The sequence below is a fragment of the Thamnophis elegans genome, chromosome 12, assembly GCF_009769535.1.
Source record: "Thamnophis elegans isolate rThaEle1 chromosome 12, rThaEle1.pri, whole genome shotgun sequence".
Classification (NCBI taxonomy): domain Eukaryota; kingdom Metazoa; phylum Chordata; class Lepidosauria; order Squamata; family Colubridae; genus Thamnophis; species Thamnophis elegans.
The window spans coordinates 25,306,416-25,325,806 of record NC_045552.1 but is presented as its reverse complement, the minus strand read 5'-3'; the positions used below and the strand labels follow the sequence as shown (position 1 = coordinate 25,325,806).

Here is a 19,391-nt window from a genome sequence, read left to right as displayed (position 1 = left end):
TTCCCTTGGAATGGAGTGGGAATTGAGATTTTGCAGTATCCTTCCCCTGGAGTGGGGAGCGAATTGAGATTTTGCAGTATCCTTCCCCTGGAGTGGGGAGGGAATGGAGATTTTGCAGTATCCTTCCCCTGGAGTGGGGAGCGAATTGAGATTTTGCAGTATCCTTCCCCTGGAGTGGGGAGGGAATGGAGATTTTGCAGTATTCTTCCCCTGGAGTGGGGATGGAATGGAGATTTTGCAATATCATTCTGGAGTGGGGATGGAATGGGGATTTTATAGTATCCTTCCCCTGGAGTGGGGAGGGAATGTGGATTTTGCAGTATCCTTCCCCTGGAGTGCAGAGGGAATGGGGATTTTGCAGTATCCTTCCCCTGGAGTGGGGATGGAATGGAGATTTTGCAATATCCTTCTGGAGTGGGGAGGGAATGGGGATTTTGCAGTATCCTTCCCGTGGAGTGTGGAGCGAATGGAGATTTTGCAGTATCCTTCCCCTGACATGCCCACCAAGCCACATGCACCAACCCATACCATGCCCACTAAGCCACGCCCACAGAACCGGTAGTAAAAACATTTGAATTTCACCACTGGTCTGTACATGTGAGTTCTGTCTTCTGATTAAGTATTTATTCGTTTGTTTGTCAAACATGTACAAGACAAGTATAGGTATGAACATAAACATGAACAAAGGAAGTGAATACAGATAAATGGGGACAGTAAAACGGGGACTGTGGGCACGCTGGTGGGCTTATGCAAGTATCACCTTAAGCAGGATTTTTCTGGCGTGGAATTAGATCAGTGATCCTTCCTGGAACAAAAGGGGGATTACTGACCTTTCTTGGGATGCTTGTCAAAGATTAGCATGGTGCTGCTTAATTTGGCCTTCCAATTGCACGGTGTCTCTTTCTTTCTTTCTTTCTTTCTTTCTTTCTTTCTTTCTTTCTTTCTTTCTTTCTTTCTTTCTTTCTTTCTTTCTTCCTTTTTCCAAATGTTTTTATTGAACATATTTTGTCATTTATACCACATTTTCAATTTTTTACAGCGTTCTAGTATCGGCAACACTTATAGTTACATAATGGTTGCTTCATTACTCTTCTCATCCAATTCTTTTTTTAAAAAATAATAATTTTTATTATTTTTTAAACATTGGAAAACAAAACACAAATTTCCACTTATTACAGCAAATCCATATCATCACTTAAAATATAATAATATTTTCAAATTTATACAGTGTTATCACGTTTGTCGTAAATCATACTTAGTTCTTATACAGTATCTTGCATCTATTGTCCAACCATTTATACCAGGGGTGTCCAAACTTGGGAACTTTAAGACTTGTGGACTTCAATTCCCAGAATTCCCCAGCTGGGGAATTCTGGGAGTTGAAGTCCATAAGTCTTAAAAGTTCCCAAGTTTGGACACCCCTGATTTATACCATCTCTTCCACACTTTATAATACTCCAATTCTTCTTTATTCTTCAGTTCCACAGTCAATCTATTCATCTCTGCGCACATCTTCTTATCCAATTCTATACATCGCTGTTCTATGTATTATCTGATTATTGCACGGAGTCTCTCTCATTGGGTCACTCAACCATTCCCCCTTCAGAGGTTCAGTCTTAGAGGAGGCTTGCAACGAGTCCCCTAAAATGAGTTTGCTTTTGGAGAACTTGGATCCTTGACTTTTGAGAGCCATTTTCGTTATTGTGGAAAACAGACGGTCTGTCAGGTCTCTTCTGAAGGGCCTCTTCTCACTGAGATCATCTGCTACATGCAGAGACTCCTCTTAGACGGTCACATTTAAATGCAATTTCACTTTCATGGAAGACCTTCTGGTGAAGCACCAGCACTACAGCGATGTAAGTGAAGGACCTTCAGGAGTAGGAAAATATGGCTCTCAGAATTCCTCTCGAAACCATGGAAGCAGAAGTCAAGGACCTTCAGCTTACATGGTTGCAAGTAGAATTCTAAGAATCATAACTTCCTACTCCTGATTGTTTTGGAATGTTTTAATTAAGCTATAGCAATATCTCTCCCTCTCTTCCTCTCTCTCTCTGTCTCTCTCTTCCCCCTTTCTCTTTCTCTCTCCCTCCCTATCTCTGTCTCAATCATCTCTATCATCTCTGTCTCTATACATACAATATAGACAGATACAGATGCATCAGTGGTGGGATTCAATTTTTTTTACTACCGGTTCGGTGGGTGTGGCATGGCTTGATGGGTGTGGCTTGGTGGGTGTCATAGGGAAGGATATTGTAAAATGCCCATTCCATCTCCACTCCAGGGGAAGGTTACTGCAAAATCCCCATTTCCTCCCGATCTGCTGGGACTCGGGAGGCAGAGGATAGATGGGGGCAGGGCCAGCCAGAGGTGGCATTTACCGGTTCTCCGAACTACTCCAAATTTTCGCTACCAGTTCTTCAGAACTGGTCAGAACCTGCTGAATGCCACCTCTAGGATGCATATGCATGTACATATAAATATACATATACAAGTAACTTTTGAGACGGTGTTGACCCCTGGAATGTGGCCCCTGCTATTTCTTGGCAAGAGTTTAGAAGGATTTTCCTATTCTTTCCTTTCCAGGGCTGAGAGAGAGTGACTGGTCCAAGATCACCCACTTGGCTTCAGTGCTTAAAGCAGGACTAGAATTCACAATCTCCAGCCTGGCGCCTTCACCACTCTTCTTCACTCTGCTGGACTTGATATTGGCAGGAGCATTCAATACCCGTCCATTTGTTTTGACCCAGGCTTCCTTAGAAAGCAAGAAGCAAAGTCTTGGTCCCAACAAAAACCTCTTTTATTTACACAACTGTGAATTCCTTTCATTCACAGTTGGCAAGGCTTTAGCAAACAGTCTTTCTGAGGAATGTTTATCCACACGCACCTTATCTCATTTGGAGTGCTGCCAGATGAGGGGCCAATCACCTCTAAGGTGTGGTTTTACTCTTGAGTCGACCCTGCTTTCTTAGTTGTTCTTGTCTTCTGACAGCTCTGAGCATTCACACACTGCGAACAGGCTCCAGCTGTTCTTCTGCCTCACTGCTGTGTAGCTCCCTCTCTGCGTCTGATGCAGAGCCCTTGTCTGAGCTTCAGCCCCCAGGACTACCCCATGTTCCTCCCCAACCTTTCTTTCCAGCCAACCGATAGGAAAGGGAAGAATAGATTGTCCAGCCACAGCCTTCTTCCATATAGGGGAAGATCTTCCCTACAGAAAGGAGGAAAAAAAATAAAGGAATGTCTTCCTTCTTGTTTTAATACACATTAAATGTGTATTAATACAAATGTACACATTTCTCCAGGCATTATCTATCCAGCCTATACATTTCCACTAAAAAGCATCTGTGGCTGAAGATTTCTCTGTATGAGTGTCTCTCTGCATGTGTGCTCTCTCTGTGTGTGTGTCTCTGTCTGTCTGTGTGTGTGTGTGTGTCTGTGTGTGTGTGTATGTGTGTCTGTGTGTTCATGTGTGCGTGCATGCACTTGGGGGTGGGGAAAGGAAGCCCAGATGCTGTTAGGCAAGTGAAGATTGCAGGAGAAGTGAAGCAGACCAGTTGTTTACAGACACTGCTTGAGTATAATAACTGGAAGCCTCCCTGGGGGAATCTCCTGTCCTGACAAAATTGATTTTAGACTCTTGTGGTTGCTGGCCTTGTGATGCAGGAGAAGATCACAACCCACAGCTTCTCTTCCATTCCCCAGGGCAGGGACACTGGAGATCAGCACATTGTTGATGTCGTGATCAAGATGCTACAAGGTCAGTGTATCAAAAGGGGCACCTCCGGCCAAGCCACACGCCAGCCAGTGCCATGGCCCAGGGAACAAGTGGAAATTAAAGCTCATGAATCAAATACCACAAACTTGGCAGTGATTTATCCCCGTGGGCCTGGCATTCGTCTGGAGACACATTTGGTGGCTGCAGCTGGGTTTCCTGATTGACGTTGTGTGACATCCCTCGAAATGTGTGTCTTTTTTAGTATGTTTCATTGAAATGGGCTGTGTGAACACCCATCCTCGTGCTTAAAATCCTTCCCCAACTCTCCCTAACTTCAGCATGAACATTGAAATTCTGCTGGCCAGTTTTTACTACAGGGAGTCCTTAACTTATGACCACAGTTGAGCCCAAAATGGATGTGGCTAAGTGAGACATTTGCTCAATGGGTTTTGCCCCATTTTATGACTTTTCCGGCCACAGTTGTTAACTGAATTGCTGCGGTTGTTAAGTTAGTCACCTGATCATTAAGTGAATCCGGCTTCCCCATTGACTTTGAGGGTCGCAAAAGTTGATCTGGGACACATCAGCGGTCATAAGTATGAACCAGTTGCCAAGCATCTAAATTTTGATCACATGACTGTGGGATGCTACAATGGTTGTAAATGTGAAAAACGGTGATAAGTCACTTTTTTCAGCATCGTCACTTTGAACGGTGAGTAAACTAATTGTAAGTCGAGGACTACTTGTAGTGTGAAATAGGGTGATTGGAGATGGAAACAAGGGGCAGATGGCCTTTGGTGGTCTGACATGCAAGTTCCATTTAATGGCAGTTCATTAACCCATGTTCAGTAAACCATCTAAGGCAGGGATGAGGAACAATGGCCCCTGGTGGACTTCAACTCCCAGAATTCCTGACCCAGCCATTTTAATATATAAGGATCTAAGGCAGAGATGGGGAACGATGGTTCCTTTATGACTTGTGGACTTCAAATCCCAGAATTCCTGAGCCAGCCATTTTAATATGTAAGATTCAGGATGTAAGGCAGAGATTGGGAACGGTGGCCCTTTTATGATTTGTGGACTTCAACTCCCAGAATCCCTGAGTCAGCCATTTTAATATGTAAACTTGGGATCTAAAGCAGGGTTAGGGAACGATGGCCCTTTTATGACTTGTGGACTTCAACTCCCAGAATTCCTGAGCCAGTCATGCCCATTCTGGGAGTTGAAGTCCACAAGTCATAAAAGAGCCATCATTCCCCATCTCTGATCTAAGCAGAGGCAATCCCTAGTCAATATTGCCTGGGCGCAGAAGTTAAGAAGATGATCAATTTCTGATCAATTCCTGAAGGAAGAACACCAGGGAATACCAAGGCTGTATTGGCTAGATTGGGAGGTTGAAAAAAGATATCTACAAGTGTTCCATGTTCATATCTTCAAAGTCCCCAGGAATCAAGCACCAGTTACAGAATACATTTTACTTGGTTATGATTTAATCCATTTTTCTGAATATCTATAGTTCAGTAACTTGAATCATAAGCTTAACAAACTAGCCGGGTTCGTATAAAACATTAATCTAGAAAGCGTTGAACCAAATGAAAACTAATCCAGCTCATCATGTTGTGCAAATACAGCTGCTAGGATGGTAATTAATGCAGTTGAGTAAACACAGCTGTTGAGGAGCAGAGTACATTTGTGGAGAAACATGTCCTCTCTCACTGTCTGTCTTGACCCTCCTGAATTTGGGAAGGATGGCGGAGGACACCTGGGAGACGAAGCATGCTTTTCTTTTCATCTTTGCCTTCCAGAGCAACTGGCTGAGTTAGCAGTGAGTGCGAAAAGAGAAACTGTGGGTGGAAGTGGCATGATGGGGCCACCTGGCCCTCCGGGGCCTCCTGGGTCACCTGGCTCCCAAGGCCCCCATGGACATCCTGGTTCCCGTGGTCCTCCAGGAATCCTAGGAGCGGTTGGACAGATAGGCAACACTGGACCCAAAGGTAGGAAGAGGTCTTTGCATGGAAACTTCATGTCAGCTTTTGTTATCTCATGAGGGTTTAGAAGGCATGAATGGACACCTGCAAATTTATTCCTGATCAACGTGAAGAGCTTTATCCTTGAAGTTCCCAAAGAAGCCATTAGAAAGAAATTACGAAATTAAAGGTAAAGGTTCCCCATGCACATATGTGCAAGTCGATCCCAACTCTAGGGGGCGGTGTTCATCTCCATTACAAAGCCGAAGAGCCACGTCTCTGTGGTCATGTGGCCAGCATGACTAAAAGCCGAAGGCGCATGGAACACTGTTACTTTCCCACCAAAGGTGGTCCCTGTTTTTCAGTGGCTAAGATGCTGAGCTTGTCAGAAAGTTCAGCAGTTCAGCGGTTCGAATCCCTAATACCCTGTAAAGGAGTGAGCTCCCATTACTTGTCCCAGCTTCTGCCAACCTAGCAGTTTGAAAGCACGTAAAAAGAAAAATGGGGACTACCTTTTGTGGGAAGGTAACATCATTCTGTGTGCCTTTGGCATTTAATCATGCCAACCATATGACCACGAAGACATCTTCGGACAGAGCTGGCTCTTTGGCTTTGAAACGGAGATGAGCACCGCTCCCTAGAGTCGGGAACAACTAGTACATTTGTGCGAGGGGAAACTTTACCTTTTTGTCTTTGTTTTTGAAATCCGTGGGTCAGTGTTCCAAATAGCATCCAAAAGTAAATCAGAGGCCAAGCCAAAATATTGCTCAAAGTTCCGATTTATTAAGAGAGGCATATTGGCACATTTGGAAAAACCTGAAACTGAAAGATTCCCGGTTTTCCCCACCTAGTTGAAAGTTCAAGATCTTGCCCCCACACCCACAACTCCATCACATGGTCCAATCTCCCACTGCCATGCTGGCAGTTCCACCCATCCAGTTCCGGTCAGGTGCAGAGGTGCAGAAACAAAGGATGACCTTGGCTTTCTAGAAATAATTTTGTTATGGCTACATATCATCTAACTCCTTACAATTCCCCCCTCCCATTTTCCCACAATAGAAAATGCATAGTAGAATAATAGAAAGTGTGGCAGGCCAAAGATCCAAAAGAAAAGATGTCTGCAGGCCTGACACCCTGTGGCTGTCTTTAATTGGAAAGAACTGGAAAGATGCTCCAGTCAAACAGTAGGCCTACAAAATGTGAATCTAATAAGGGTTAACGTTTGTGATTCCCTTATCCTACAGGAAAGAGGGGTGAGAAAGGAGACCAGGGAGAACCTGGCCATGGACATCAAGGAATGCCAGGGCCTCCAGGCCTACCAGGTGAGAGGATCTTTTGAGTTACCTTGAGAGAAACCTATACGTTTGGGTTCCACCTCCAAGTGTGGAATAGCTTTTGGAATTCCAGAGTCATTTTAGCTAATCACCACACAGGATATCTTTGGAGGACATTCAGGGCTACTCAGGGTCACCTTTTAGGGGAGACCGGTGGCATAAAAATTAATAAATAAAATAAATCGTTGTGGAAAGTTCCATCTCCAGACACTGCACAAAATAAACCACAGGTGAATCTTTTGCAGTTTTAGAGAAAGGGCTGATATGTTTACAGCTATGGATTTGAGGTCATAAAACCAGTGCAGTGTAAACTCTCTGTTTACAGTATTGCAGTTTCCCTTGAGAAAGATTTCATTTTCTCTTTACTGGGAATTGTTCAATCATTTTTCATGGTGGGAGGGATGAAGGAGTGGCTGTCACAAAAGGTCTGGGGGAGATGACTTTGGGGGAATGTTATACATCTTCATTTAGTTATGGATACGATAGATTTTGCACTTACAAGTAAGAAGCGAAAGATCTATATCTGGAGAAGTAAAACAGTGGTAAGAAGAAGCAATGGCAGAAGAGACCTTGGGCTAGAGAGATTCTTTGGTGACGCCTAGCTTCACCACTATGTCTTCCGCCCCACCACTGCTTTCTGAACAATTGATATCAAGGTCTAATTCAGGTCTAGTTCTTTTAGAAACTGGGAGCTCTTTCGCGGGTGAAAGAGTGGGTCAATCTGAGAAATATAAGGCTATTAACATTGGAAGGCCATGATCTGCAACTGGGATGGCATGCCTTCTTAAGGTATGAGAAGGGCAAGATACACAACTACTTCCAGAGGCATCACATTAGAAATTCACTATTGCTAGCATGGACTAAAATTAAACAGCACTATTTGAAAGTGCCAGTATGCTTATTTATAATGAAGGCATGGTTACCGGATTTTTCAGAGTATAAGATGCACCTTCCCCCCCCCCAAAAAAAGAGGGTGAAAATCTGGGTGCATCTTATTCACTGAATACAGCATTTTTGGCTAACCGAACCCCCTCCCCCTTTGCAAAAATGGATGTGCAGAGGGTTTGGGAGACCTGCAAAGTGCTCCTGGGGGCTGGGGACGGCAAAAACAAGGAAAAAACAGGCTGTTTTTGCTCACTTTTGCCTCCCCCCAGCCCCCAAGAGCACTCTACAAACCCCCCAAAGCTCTACATGCCCTTTTTTCTGCAAAAAATGGCCCATTTTTTTGTGAAAAAGGGGCCAATTGTTGCTTATTTTTGTCCCCCCCCCCAGTCCCCAGGAGCACTCGAAAAGCCTCTGCATATTCCCCCCTCCTTTTTTTTCTTCCAAAACACAAGGGGTTGGGAGGGTTGAAGAGTGCAAAAACTTTTTAAACTTTTTTTACCTCTTCAAAATCATGGGTCGTCTTATATGCCAGTGCATCTTATACTCTGAAAAATATGGTATATCCCAATGTCATAAATAAATAAACAAACAAACAAACAAATATTTATTTATTTATTTATTATAAGATATAATGACTTATTAACTGAAAGAGGAGAACTAAAAACAAAACAAGAATTAAAAGATGAGGGATTGACCTATTACGGTGGCCACAGTTGCAAATAAAATCCAGGTATGAAAAAGACAGGCAGGGAGATGGGTTTTCCAACGAACCTTCTTCACCAGATCTGAAGCGTTGGCCATTAGGAACTAGCTGGCCTCCAGTTTATGTCATCTTGGATGTTAGATTTTGTTTGTTGCATGTCCAAGTCCTATTGTTCAGGCCTTCTTTCCTGAAAGGTGATGGCACCTGAAAAGTACCTGGCTAATAGAACATGAATTCTGAGACTCCACCCAAGTTTTTTTAGTGGTGATGGGGTCTTTAGAACTTTGAGAAGCAATAGTGGTTGTGGATCCTTGGACTGCAAGGTGATCAAACTGGTCATTCCTAGAGGAGATCAACCCTGACTGCTCTTTAGAAGGCCAGATCCTGAAGAGGAAACTCAAAGACTATGGACGCCTAATGAGAAGGAAGGACTCCCTGGAGAAGAGCCTGATGCTGGGAAAGATTCAGGCAAAAGAAGAAGGAGACAGCAGAGAATGAGGTGTCTGGATGGGGTCACCAAAGCCATAGGCATGCACTTAAATGGACTACAGAGGATGGTAGAGGACAGGAAGGACTGGAGGAACGTGGTCCATGGGGTCGCGATGGGTCGGACACGACTTCTCAACTAAAAACAACAAAAATGGTTGTGGAAGGGGATGTGGCACGCAATTATAAACTGTACCTTGTTTCATTTTTCCAGGTCCCCCTGGTCAACCTGGTCAAGCTCTCAATGGCAAACACGGAGAGCGAGGTGTTCCAGGTGCCCCAGGAGAAGCAGGCCGTCCTGGTTTACCTGGGCCTTCTGGCCTTCCTGGGTTTTGCGAGGCAGTTGTCTGCCTTGGTGCCTCTGCCTCAGCTCAACTAACCGAAGTAGGTTCTGTCAAAGGACCTTCCTACTGAATGCTGTCAAGTGAAAGGGCTCCATGGTTGACCTCGCTGATTCGTCAGAAGCTTCACTACTTTGCATTAAGCAATGAACACACCAGGATTGGGCCCAAAGAGATGTGAAGGCCAATCCAAAACCTCCTGACCGATGAGAAACCTTTGCTTGGACCTGAACATCCATGCATAACTAGTCCACCTTTGATGGTGAGAAGGCACTTGGACATTCTGAGTGGCACCAAATAGAGATTCACATACCGTATTTTTCGGCCTATAAGACGCATCAGAGTATTAGACACACTATGATTTTGAAGAGGTAGGTTTTTTTTTTAAAAAAAAGTTTTGCACTCTGCAGGCCTCCCAAACCCTCTGCACGCCTTGTTTTTTTTGCAAAAAGGAGGCATGCAGAGCTTCGGGAGGCTTGTAGAGTGCTTCTGGGGGCTGGAGAGGGCAAAAAATGAGCAAACAACGGGAAATTTTTGCTTACTTTTGCCTTCTCCCAGCCCCCAGGAGCACTCTACAAGTCTCCTAAAGGTTATGCACATCCAATTTTGCAAAGGGGGCTTCAGTAGGCCAAAAAGGCTGTATTCAGTGTAAAAGGCGCACCCAGATTTTTGGAGGAAAAAGGTGCGTCTTATACTCTGAAAAATACGGTACATGCAAAAATTGCTGCCAACTTGGATCAAACTTGAGTTTCTCATTAAAGGATTGCTTCTTTTTTATTGATAAGAAATTGTAGAATTCCTCCCTTCCTCCCCCCCAAATGTTATATGCTATCTTGAGGTAATGAGGGAAAATTCTCATTTTGGGCCCCAATAATTTTTTTGAGTTCCACACGGTAGCTTTTTTAAAATTTTATGGGGTCCTTGGTGCTCTTTGGGCATGGTTATTTTCTTGCAGACGTTTCATTACCCATCTAGGTAACACCATCAGTTATAAAAGAGAGTGGGGCAAACCCACTTTGTAACAAAGTTTGGTAATGAAACATCCTTAAGAAAACAACAAAGCCCAAAGAGCACCAAGGGACCCATGGTTCAGCCTTGAGCTACAAATAGCCTCTTCTAAAGTTTCTAATCCAGAGCTCTTCAAACTTGGCAACTTTAAGACTTGTGGACTTCAACTCCTAGAATTCTGAGAGTTGAAGTCCACAAGTCTTACAGTTGCCAAGTTTGGGGACCTCTGTTCTAATCTGTTAAGATATTTATATGATCTATGGGCTATGTGGGAGAAATTAAAAATTCAAGACAGAAAAAAATCCTTCAAAAATGGTATCATTTTTACGTCAGTGAGTTTTTTTTAAAAAAATCACTTGAAGTTTACTTCTTATAAACACCTCGTCATTGTAAAATATGTTACAAAATGTCTCTCTCAAGCAAAATCTCATGAGTGAATTGAGATCATTTTTTATTTACTGCCTCCCCCCCCCATACTCCCATCATTTCAGCTGCTTTTGTACTGTCTTAATTTGTTAATGTTTTGGTCAATTATATATTATTATATCAAGTTGGTTGATGAGGTTGATCTGTCCAAATTAATGGCATTTTTAATTACAAAATTAGCCTTTATGACCTCCCTTTTCTATTATAGTTATTATTTAATGATATACAATGCTCCGTCTGAGTCATCTTCCCAGAGTTGTAAATCTTTGTAAAATAAGGTTTTTTAAAGTAAACACTAATTAAAAAATATTTTTCTCCACAAAAGAAAACAAACAACATGAAGAATAAATGTCAATGAACTTAACAGTTGTGTCTGATTCTCTTGATTTAACAGGCTTGTAAAACAGTTATTCTTCACTAATTATTCTTGTAAATTGATTCATCATCTTTATGAAATAGAATCTTGATATTATTCTAGTTGTCTGCTTGGATTACTCTGGAGGAACCCTTTAGTTTGATCACTACACTATAAAAAAGATGTTGAGACTCTAGAAAAAGTGCAGAGAAGAGTAACCAGGATGATGAGGGGACTGGAGGATAAAACATAGGAAGAACAGTTACAAGAACTGGGCATGGTTAGTCTAGTGAGGAGAAGGACTGGGGTGGGGTGGGGCATGATAGCAGTCTTCCAATGTTTGAGGGGCTGCCACAGAGAGGAGAAGGTTAAGCACCTGAAGGCCAGAGAAGGAATAATGGATGGAAACTGATCAAGGAAAGATTCAACCTCAAAATAAGGAGGAACTTTCTGATAGAGAGAACCATCAACTGATGGAACAGAAGTTGCCTTCAGAAGTTGTGGGAGCTTCATTGCTGGAAGCTTTCAGGAAGAGATTGGACTGCCATCTGTCAGAAATGGCGTAGGGTCTCCTGCTTGGGCGGAGGTTTGGACTAGATGACTTAAAAGGTCCCTTCCAACTTTGTTATTCTATTAAATATAGAAGTTCTGTGAAAGTGAAGAGAAGTGATGAAGAGAAGTCATGATGCCTAGGGTGTAAGGAGGAAAATGGGAACTTTTAGGCAAGATTTGAAATAATTGCAGATTTTCTAACTCCAATTGTAAAACCCATTTGTGGAAGGTGTTTCTCATAACTCAGTGCCACAACTGCGACTCTCCCTACATTGGAACAACCCCTGTAATGTGCTAAGTGAGGTCTGAATTAGACAAGTCCATCACTGCACATCAGGGAACATAGGCATCATTGTTTAGGGGTGGTTGCGTAGGTGTTGCATTTATACATCTATGAATGTTCATTCTCGCTAGAGGGCAGACAGTAAAACACAGAACAGGAAACTGGATCAACCAATCAGCACACAGGATATACACCTCCGTAAAACGCCCAATTGGGATTCAGAAAGTGTTTGCGTTGGCCCATCTTCAGTCCTCTGCAACCCCCTTTACCCATCAACCAGCGGTGGGATTCACCTACCTTCCCTACCTTCCCTACCAGTGAACGTGCATGTCCCACCCCCAGGCTTGCTTCGCTCTCACGCGGCGTATCTGTGCATGCGCAGTGCTCGCACATTACATCAGGGTGGGTAAACAAGGCCACCTGCAGCTGCCGCTACCAGTTCACCCACCCAAACTGGAGAAAACTGGCTGAATACCATCTGCCATCAGCCCCTTTGCAAGGTAGTTATGGGGCGATGATTGTAGCAAGGCAACTCTAAATCAGCATTTAGTTACCAAGCTGACATAGGACTTCTAACATAATTTAGCACTGGCATGTAAATGTTACTTGAAGTTTGCTCACACAAACTCTGGATGTCCTATTTTGATTTGCAAATGTAATGTTTGCTTTACAAAATTGGAACTATTACATAAAGAAAAACCCCTTAATTAAACCTGGGTCAGGAGTCAATAATATACAAATGCCTCTGTAATTCTTGGTAACTCTCCTTTCTATGTGGCTATTCTATGGCACCCATTGACTGTCCTAGATCTGCTAATTGGCCTTCAGCAGATTAAAAAAACAACTATGTCACCCCCCCACCCCCCTTTCAGGAAAACAGTGTCCATTTTTCCTTATCTCACCTTTCTCTTCTCCCTATCTTGGCTAAAAAGGCAGAGCTTAATTTCCAAATTTATATCTGTAAAATGAAATTTAATCAGGAAATTAAGCCACTTGAATATTAACAAATCTTGATGTATCTGATAAATGGCAAATAGGAAGGGGGGTGGGACTCTTTCTTTCTTTTCTTTCCTTCCTTCCCTTGCGTGCTCCCCATCTTCTTCATTAAGGACCTTCATAAATATTCATTGAATAAATAGAAGATAGGATGCTATTAAAGCGACAGGGGAGAGAGATTGAGCGGGGAGCAGTTCTGCAGGAATGAAAGGCCAGCCCATCTTCCCAACGTCTGCCTGAATAGCAATAAATCACTGGGACAAGCGAGCTGAGAAACAGCCCTGTCATAGCTGCGTCATCGCAGCCTTCAGAGGAAATCAAAAGTGCAATAAAAACTCACCCTCCCTTCCTTTCCTCCTTCCTTCTTCCTCTTCCTTCCATCAATCCTCCTTTCCTCCCTTCCTTCCCCTTCTTCCCTCTTTCTCTTCTTCCATCAACCCTCCCTCCTTTCCCCCTCTTCTTCCTCTTCCTTCCATCAACCCTCCTTCCCTCCCTCTTCATCTTTTCCTCCCTCCCCCTTATCCCTTCTTTCTCTTCTATCAACCCTCCCTCCTTTCCCCTCTTCCTCCTTCTTCCTCCTCCTCCCATCAACCCACCTTACCTCCCTCTTCATCTCTCTCTCCCTCCCCTTCTTCCTCTTCCTTCCATCAACCCACCCTCCCTCCCTCTTCATCCCTCCCTCCTTTTTCCTTCTGCTCCTCCCTTCTTTCCTTCCTTCTTCCTTTCTTCCCTTCCTTCTTCCTCTTCCTTCCATCAATCCTCCTTCCCTCCCCCCTCTTCTTCCTTCCTCTTCCTTCAATCAACCCTCTTTCACTCCCTCCGCTTCCTCCCTCCCTCCCTTCCCCCTCTTCTTCATTCCTCTTCCTTCCATCAACCCTCCTTCCTCCTCTTCATCCCCCCTCCTTTTTCCTTCTGCCCCTCCCTTCTTTCCTTCCTTCTTCCTTTCCTCCCTCCTTCCTCTTCATCCCTCCCTCCTTTATTCTAGACAAGCAGGTTGGTAGTGACCGAGTTGTATGAAAAGAGTTGGGTGTCCAGAAATGGCAGTGGTTATGTCCCTTAATAATTGGAATAACTGAACTGGAGGTGCTGAAAGTAGATTTTGTAACATTTTTCATTCATGCCCCGTGCCATGCCAGCAAGATGTTTCTCTCCACACTGCTTAGACCTAGCCAATCTTCGAGGTCAAAAGGTAGGATCACAGTGAGCTCCTGGAAGTGGGTGAAAGGCTGTCCAAGTTGACCTCAGCAGGATGAGGGATTAATGGAGGTGGAGGTAGGAAGGATTAAAGAAATTAACCCATCCATACTTCATAGATAAAAGCCAACAATGACTAACTTGCCTTCTGCTCTTTCCCAAGGGCCTCATGGGAAACTGCTTTGGAGTTCTACTCCTGAACTGGAATCCCAACTAAATTAAAAAGCCTTCAAAAGTCAGTTGTCCAAGATATTACTCATAAAAAATAATTTCAGTTCCTTATTCTGCTCACAAGGGCCTTAAACATGATGGGAGGATTGTTTTTTAAAATCACAAACAGGATAAAATTCAGATTCAAGCAACAATCAGTTGTTGAGTCTTTATTGATTAGCCCTTGGGCCATATCAAAAAGTGCAAAGTTCCAGAAACAAATTATTACTAAAATATGATAAAAGCAATAGAAAATGGAATTTGATAAAATACAGTTTAAAATGGAATTAGAATAAAATACGATTTAAAATGGAATTGGAATAAAATAGAGTCTACAATGAAATTGGAATAGAATACAATGATTTAAGATATGATAAAATTATATTTCGGTGTCACCCCTGCAATCTACCCCAATCCGTCCACAACAACCAATGAAAACTCCAGTGGAACAATGAGGCTTTTCTTGTTTGTGTAAAATTTTATTAGAATTGTAGAGCAGCTGTTGTCCATCACTGCTTGGCTGTGATTGCTCTTCACCCACCCAAGTTCTTTGTTCTTCATGAAGTTCCTCTTCTTAAAACAGGGGTCTCAAACCTGGCAACTTTAAAACTTGTGGACTTCAACTCCCAGAATTCCTCAGCCAGCAAAGCTTGTGGACTTCAACTCCCAGAATTTAAAACTTGTGGACTTCCAACTGCCAGAAACTTGTGGACTTCAACTTCCAGAATTAAAACTTGTGGACTTCAACTCCCAGAATTCCTTATGGACTTCAACTCCCAGCAAAGTTGGCTGAGGAGTTCTGGGGGTTGAAGTCTGCAAATCTTATAGTTGCCAAGGTTGGAGACCCCTGCCTTAGAATGACCAACCAGCCACTGATTGTTCTGTGAAACAATGAAAATGAACACAGCTAATCCTAGACTTACGACCACAGTTGAAGCCAACATTTCTGGTGAAGTGCGAGACAGTAGTTAAGTGAGTTTTGCCCTTTCTTGCCACAGTCGTTAAGTGAATCATTGCAGCTGTTAAGTTAGTAACACAGTTGTGACGTGAATCCGGCTTCTCCATTGACTGCTTATCAGTAGGTCACAAAAGGGGATTGCATGACCCCAAGATGCGACAGCAGTCATAAATGAGAGTGAGTTGCCAAATATCTGAATTTTGATGATGTGGCCATGAGCAATGGCCAAAAGTATGAGAACGCCCATAAGTCGCTTTTTCAGTGCCATTGCAGCTTTGAGTGGTCACTAAATGATCTGTTGTAAGTTGAGGACTAATTATATTAGTTCCTGATGAGCTGGGCTTGATTTTGGGTGACCTGTCCATACCTTGACCTGGGTATAGGAATAATTTATAGCTGCTCTAATCAATCCTGGTTACAATTCCAGCTTTAAAATTTAACTTCTTATCTATTCCTCTTCTTGAATGCTTATGGCCTTGAAAGCCATTTCTCTGCCTTCCCGCAGCCAGAGGGCTTCCATAAAAAACGTCGACCTCGACTTTCACATCAAGGTAGACAAAGCATCCAAACGCAATGAGCCTTTTTGGCTCTTTCTCATGCTTCTGATCGAAAGGGTGCTTTCTCTCCTTCTATCACCAGGGGGCACTGTTTCCTTTCTAAAGACTCTGCTTGAAGGATTTTTCACAAATCGGAGAAGCACTTTTCCCAAAAAAAGAAGCATCGGAATGAATTGGTAGACAGACCAGATGTGAAATGGAGAACGAATTGGCATATGCTTGTGTGTACTGTACTCTCATGCATGCCTGCTATTTGTGTGTGTCCTGGGAAGCCTTTTCTTGATAGTCTCCATTTAAAAAAATATATTTAATTGCTCGTTTTAATTGTTGTGCATTTTGCTTAAGAGTTGCAAAAGTTCTAATTTCTGATTTCAATCTATAACTAGGAAATTAGGACCAAAATAACAGAATGCAAGTGAACAGAGATGCACATAACATCCTTTTAAAAGAATCACAGAGCGGCACAGTGATTCAGTGATTAAGACGCTGGACGTTGGTTGCAAAGCCGGCAGCCCAGGTTTGAGACCCAAGCACCACATGAAGGGATGAGCACCTGTCCTTGCCTCAGATCATGCCAAACTAGCAGTCCGAAATACAATGCAAATGCAACTAGATAAATAGGTAGAACTTTTTGTGAGAAGGTAGCAGTCCATAATGCCACGGAAATGTCTTTAGACAGCACTTGTTCAATGGCCTTGAAATGGAGATGAGCACCGCCCCCTATAGTAAGCAACGAGTAGTGGAGTAAAATCCACAAGAACTACTCACTATTTTTTTTTAAATGCCAAGTTGTTTGTATGAGGGTACACAACTTGGTAAAAGTAGATGTGAAATGAAACTTGGTCCTGACTACCAGTCAAAAGTGTGGTGTGAATGCAGAAAAGACAAATGCAGTTTTAAACAGTTTTTTTTAAAAGTATAGTTTCAAATTAATGGGAACTGATAGGTGTACTCTTTCTGTACAGGTAGTCCTCGATATACCATTCATTTTGTGACTGTTAAAAGTTGCAACAGTACTGAGAAAAGTGACTTTTGACCACTTGTGACCTTTGTAGCATCCCCCATGATCACATGATCAAAATTCAAAGGTCCAATCCAATGGTAGTAAAATTTTTTTACTTCCGGTTCTGTGGGTGTGACTTTGTGGGTGTGGTAAGGGAAGGCTACTGCAAAATCCCTATTCCCTCCCCACCCCACTAACCTACTTTCTAGCTCCCTTCTCCTGTTCAGGGCAACAAAAGAAGATCAGCTGGGAGGCTGGGAGGCAGCAGGGGGCAGGGTCAGCCTATTTGCCGGTTTTCTGAACTACTCAAAATTTCCACTACCAGTTCTCCAGAACCTGTCAGAACTGGCTGAATACCACCTCTGGTCCAATCCCCACCCCCTAGAGAGATTCACCAGCAAACAAGTTATACAAATCTTTGATGAGTGTTGGTTGATTTTCCCCAAGCTTAACTAGTAAAAAGCAGCAAGCTGATATTTAGAGGGTCCCAAGTAGCATTCCAAGTAGCACCCATCCCATGGAATATTCTCTCCATTCCACCCTCAAATTAGATTAGTTGCATCCTTCTTGCTGTTCTAGAAAACCCTCAACACCTGGTTAAATCATCAGGTCTGGAGATTCCCAGGAACTTGAAGTATTCCCTACTATTGAGGTGGCTGTATTCATTCTCTCTCTCTGCCTGAGGTTTGAATATATTTTAATTAACATTTAATTTTTAATGTTGACTTTTTTCTATTTTTTCTATTTTTCATGCTCATTTTTCCATAGGCATTGTTCTTTAATTATAGCACGCCACCAGAATCACTTCATGTGAGATGGGCAGCTATATAAATTTGATTAATGAATGAATGAATAAATAAAAAAGCAGTGATGAAGCAATTAAAAATAAACTGTCTTTTCAAGGTATCGGCAGCTGATGAGAATCACAAGAGCAAATTGAAAATTGTTTTTAAATTGCTGTTCAGGTCACAGTGTCTCTTTTCCTTCCTATGGATCAAACCACAACTGGGAGTTGTGAGATTTGGCTTGAACTTGGGGGAAATAACCTCCTACTCCTTTGTAAATTCTAAAGGGCCTGATTTGGAAAGGTTGCTTGTTTGTGAGGTCTACACTTTTATCCTTCCAGGCAAGATTTCAAAGGCATGTTTCTCATCAGTTGCCTCAGCATATTAACACCAGAAAGAATGATTAATAAGGATAGGAAGAAAACACATTTAGTTCATATTTAAAAGTAAACTTCTCAACTTTCAAACATTTTAACCAATGGTGAAATGCATTTTTTTTACTACCAGTTTGGTGGGCATGGCTTGGTGGGCATGGCAGGGAAAGGATACTGCAAAATCTCCAGTCCTCCCCACTCTGGGGCAGGCCAGAAGTAACATTTGCAGGTTCTCTGAACTACTCAAAATTTCCGCTACCTGTTCTCCAGAACCTGCTAGATTTTACCCCTGGTTTTAACCAATAAATAGAGTCAAGACTTTAGATTTTTGGGTGCCTTCTGAGCTGTTTGTTTTCTTGCAGATGTTTCATGACCCAACTAAGTAACATCTTCAGTGTAATGAAGATGTTACCTAGTTGGGTAATGAAACGTCTGCAAGAAAACAACCAGCTCAGAGGGCACCAAGGACTCCACAGTTCAATCCCTGAGCTATAAATATAGGATTTATACTCCTTTATTTATATATGTATATGTATAAATCTTTCCATTCTTGGAGGAGAAGCAAAACATCTTCAAAGAAAAACAAGAAAGTCCAGTTGCCTCTTGAAAAAGCACCTTTGGGACCATGACCTGATGGTCATGGTCCCAAAGGTGCCATGATTGAGATGAGATGAGATGATTGAGAATCTCCAAAGACATCAAAATGCAGTTAAATTTCAGCACATCTTTTTAAATTACCAGACAATGAGGATAACCAAAATCCACCAATTCTCCAAAAATGAGTGATTGTTTTGATGGAAAAACTTGCCTCCAAATCACAAACGATTGAAGAAGACCCACAACACAGAACCATTTTATCAGTTCCAAAGCCAGCAAGTTATAGGTAAAGGTAAAGGTTCCCCTCGCACATATGTGCTAGTTGTTCCTGACTCTAGGGATTGGTGCTCGTCTCTGTTTCAAAGCTGAAGAGCCAGCGCTGTCTGAAGACGTTTCTGTGGTCATGTGACCAGCATGACTAAATGCCGAAGGAGCACGGAATGCTGTTACCTTCCCACCAAAGGTGCTTCCTATTTTCTACTTGCATTTTTATGTGCTTTCGAACTGCTAGTTTGGCAGAAGCTGGGACAAGTAATGGGAGCTCAGTAATGGGCTCTAGAGATTCGAACCGCTGAACTGCTGACCTTTCCGATTGACAAGATCAGTGTCTTACCCACTGAGCCACTGTGTCCTTCAACAAGTGATAGTGAGTCATTATACTGAGT

At 42.7% G+C, this 19,391-nt stretch overlaps 1 protein-coding gene across 1 annotated transcript in view; it reads left to right on the top strand.

The window, feature by feature from the left end:
- The window catches only part of COL9A2 (collagen type IX alpha 2 chain), a 67,798-nt gene extending 58,297 nt beyond the window's left edge, over positions 1-9,501 (top strand). The window contains 4 exon segments of the mRNA XM_032227767.1: positions 3,700-3,754; positions 5,518-5,706; positions 6,924-7,001; positions 9,302-9,501. Coding sequence (XP_032083658.1) covers positions 3,700-3,754; positions 5,518-5,706; positions 6,924-7,001; positions 9,302-9,501 — 522 coding nt within the window.
- The last annotated feature ends 9,890 nt before the right edge of the window (positions 9,502-19,391 follow it).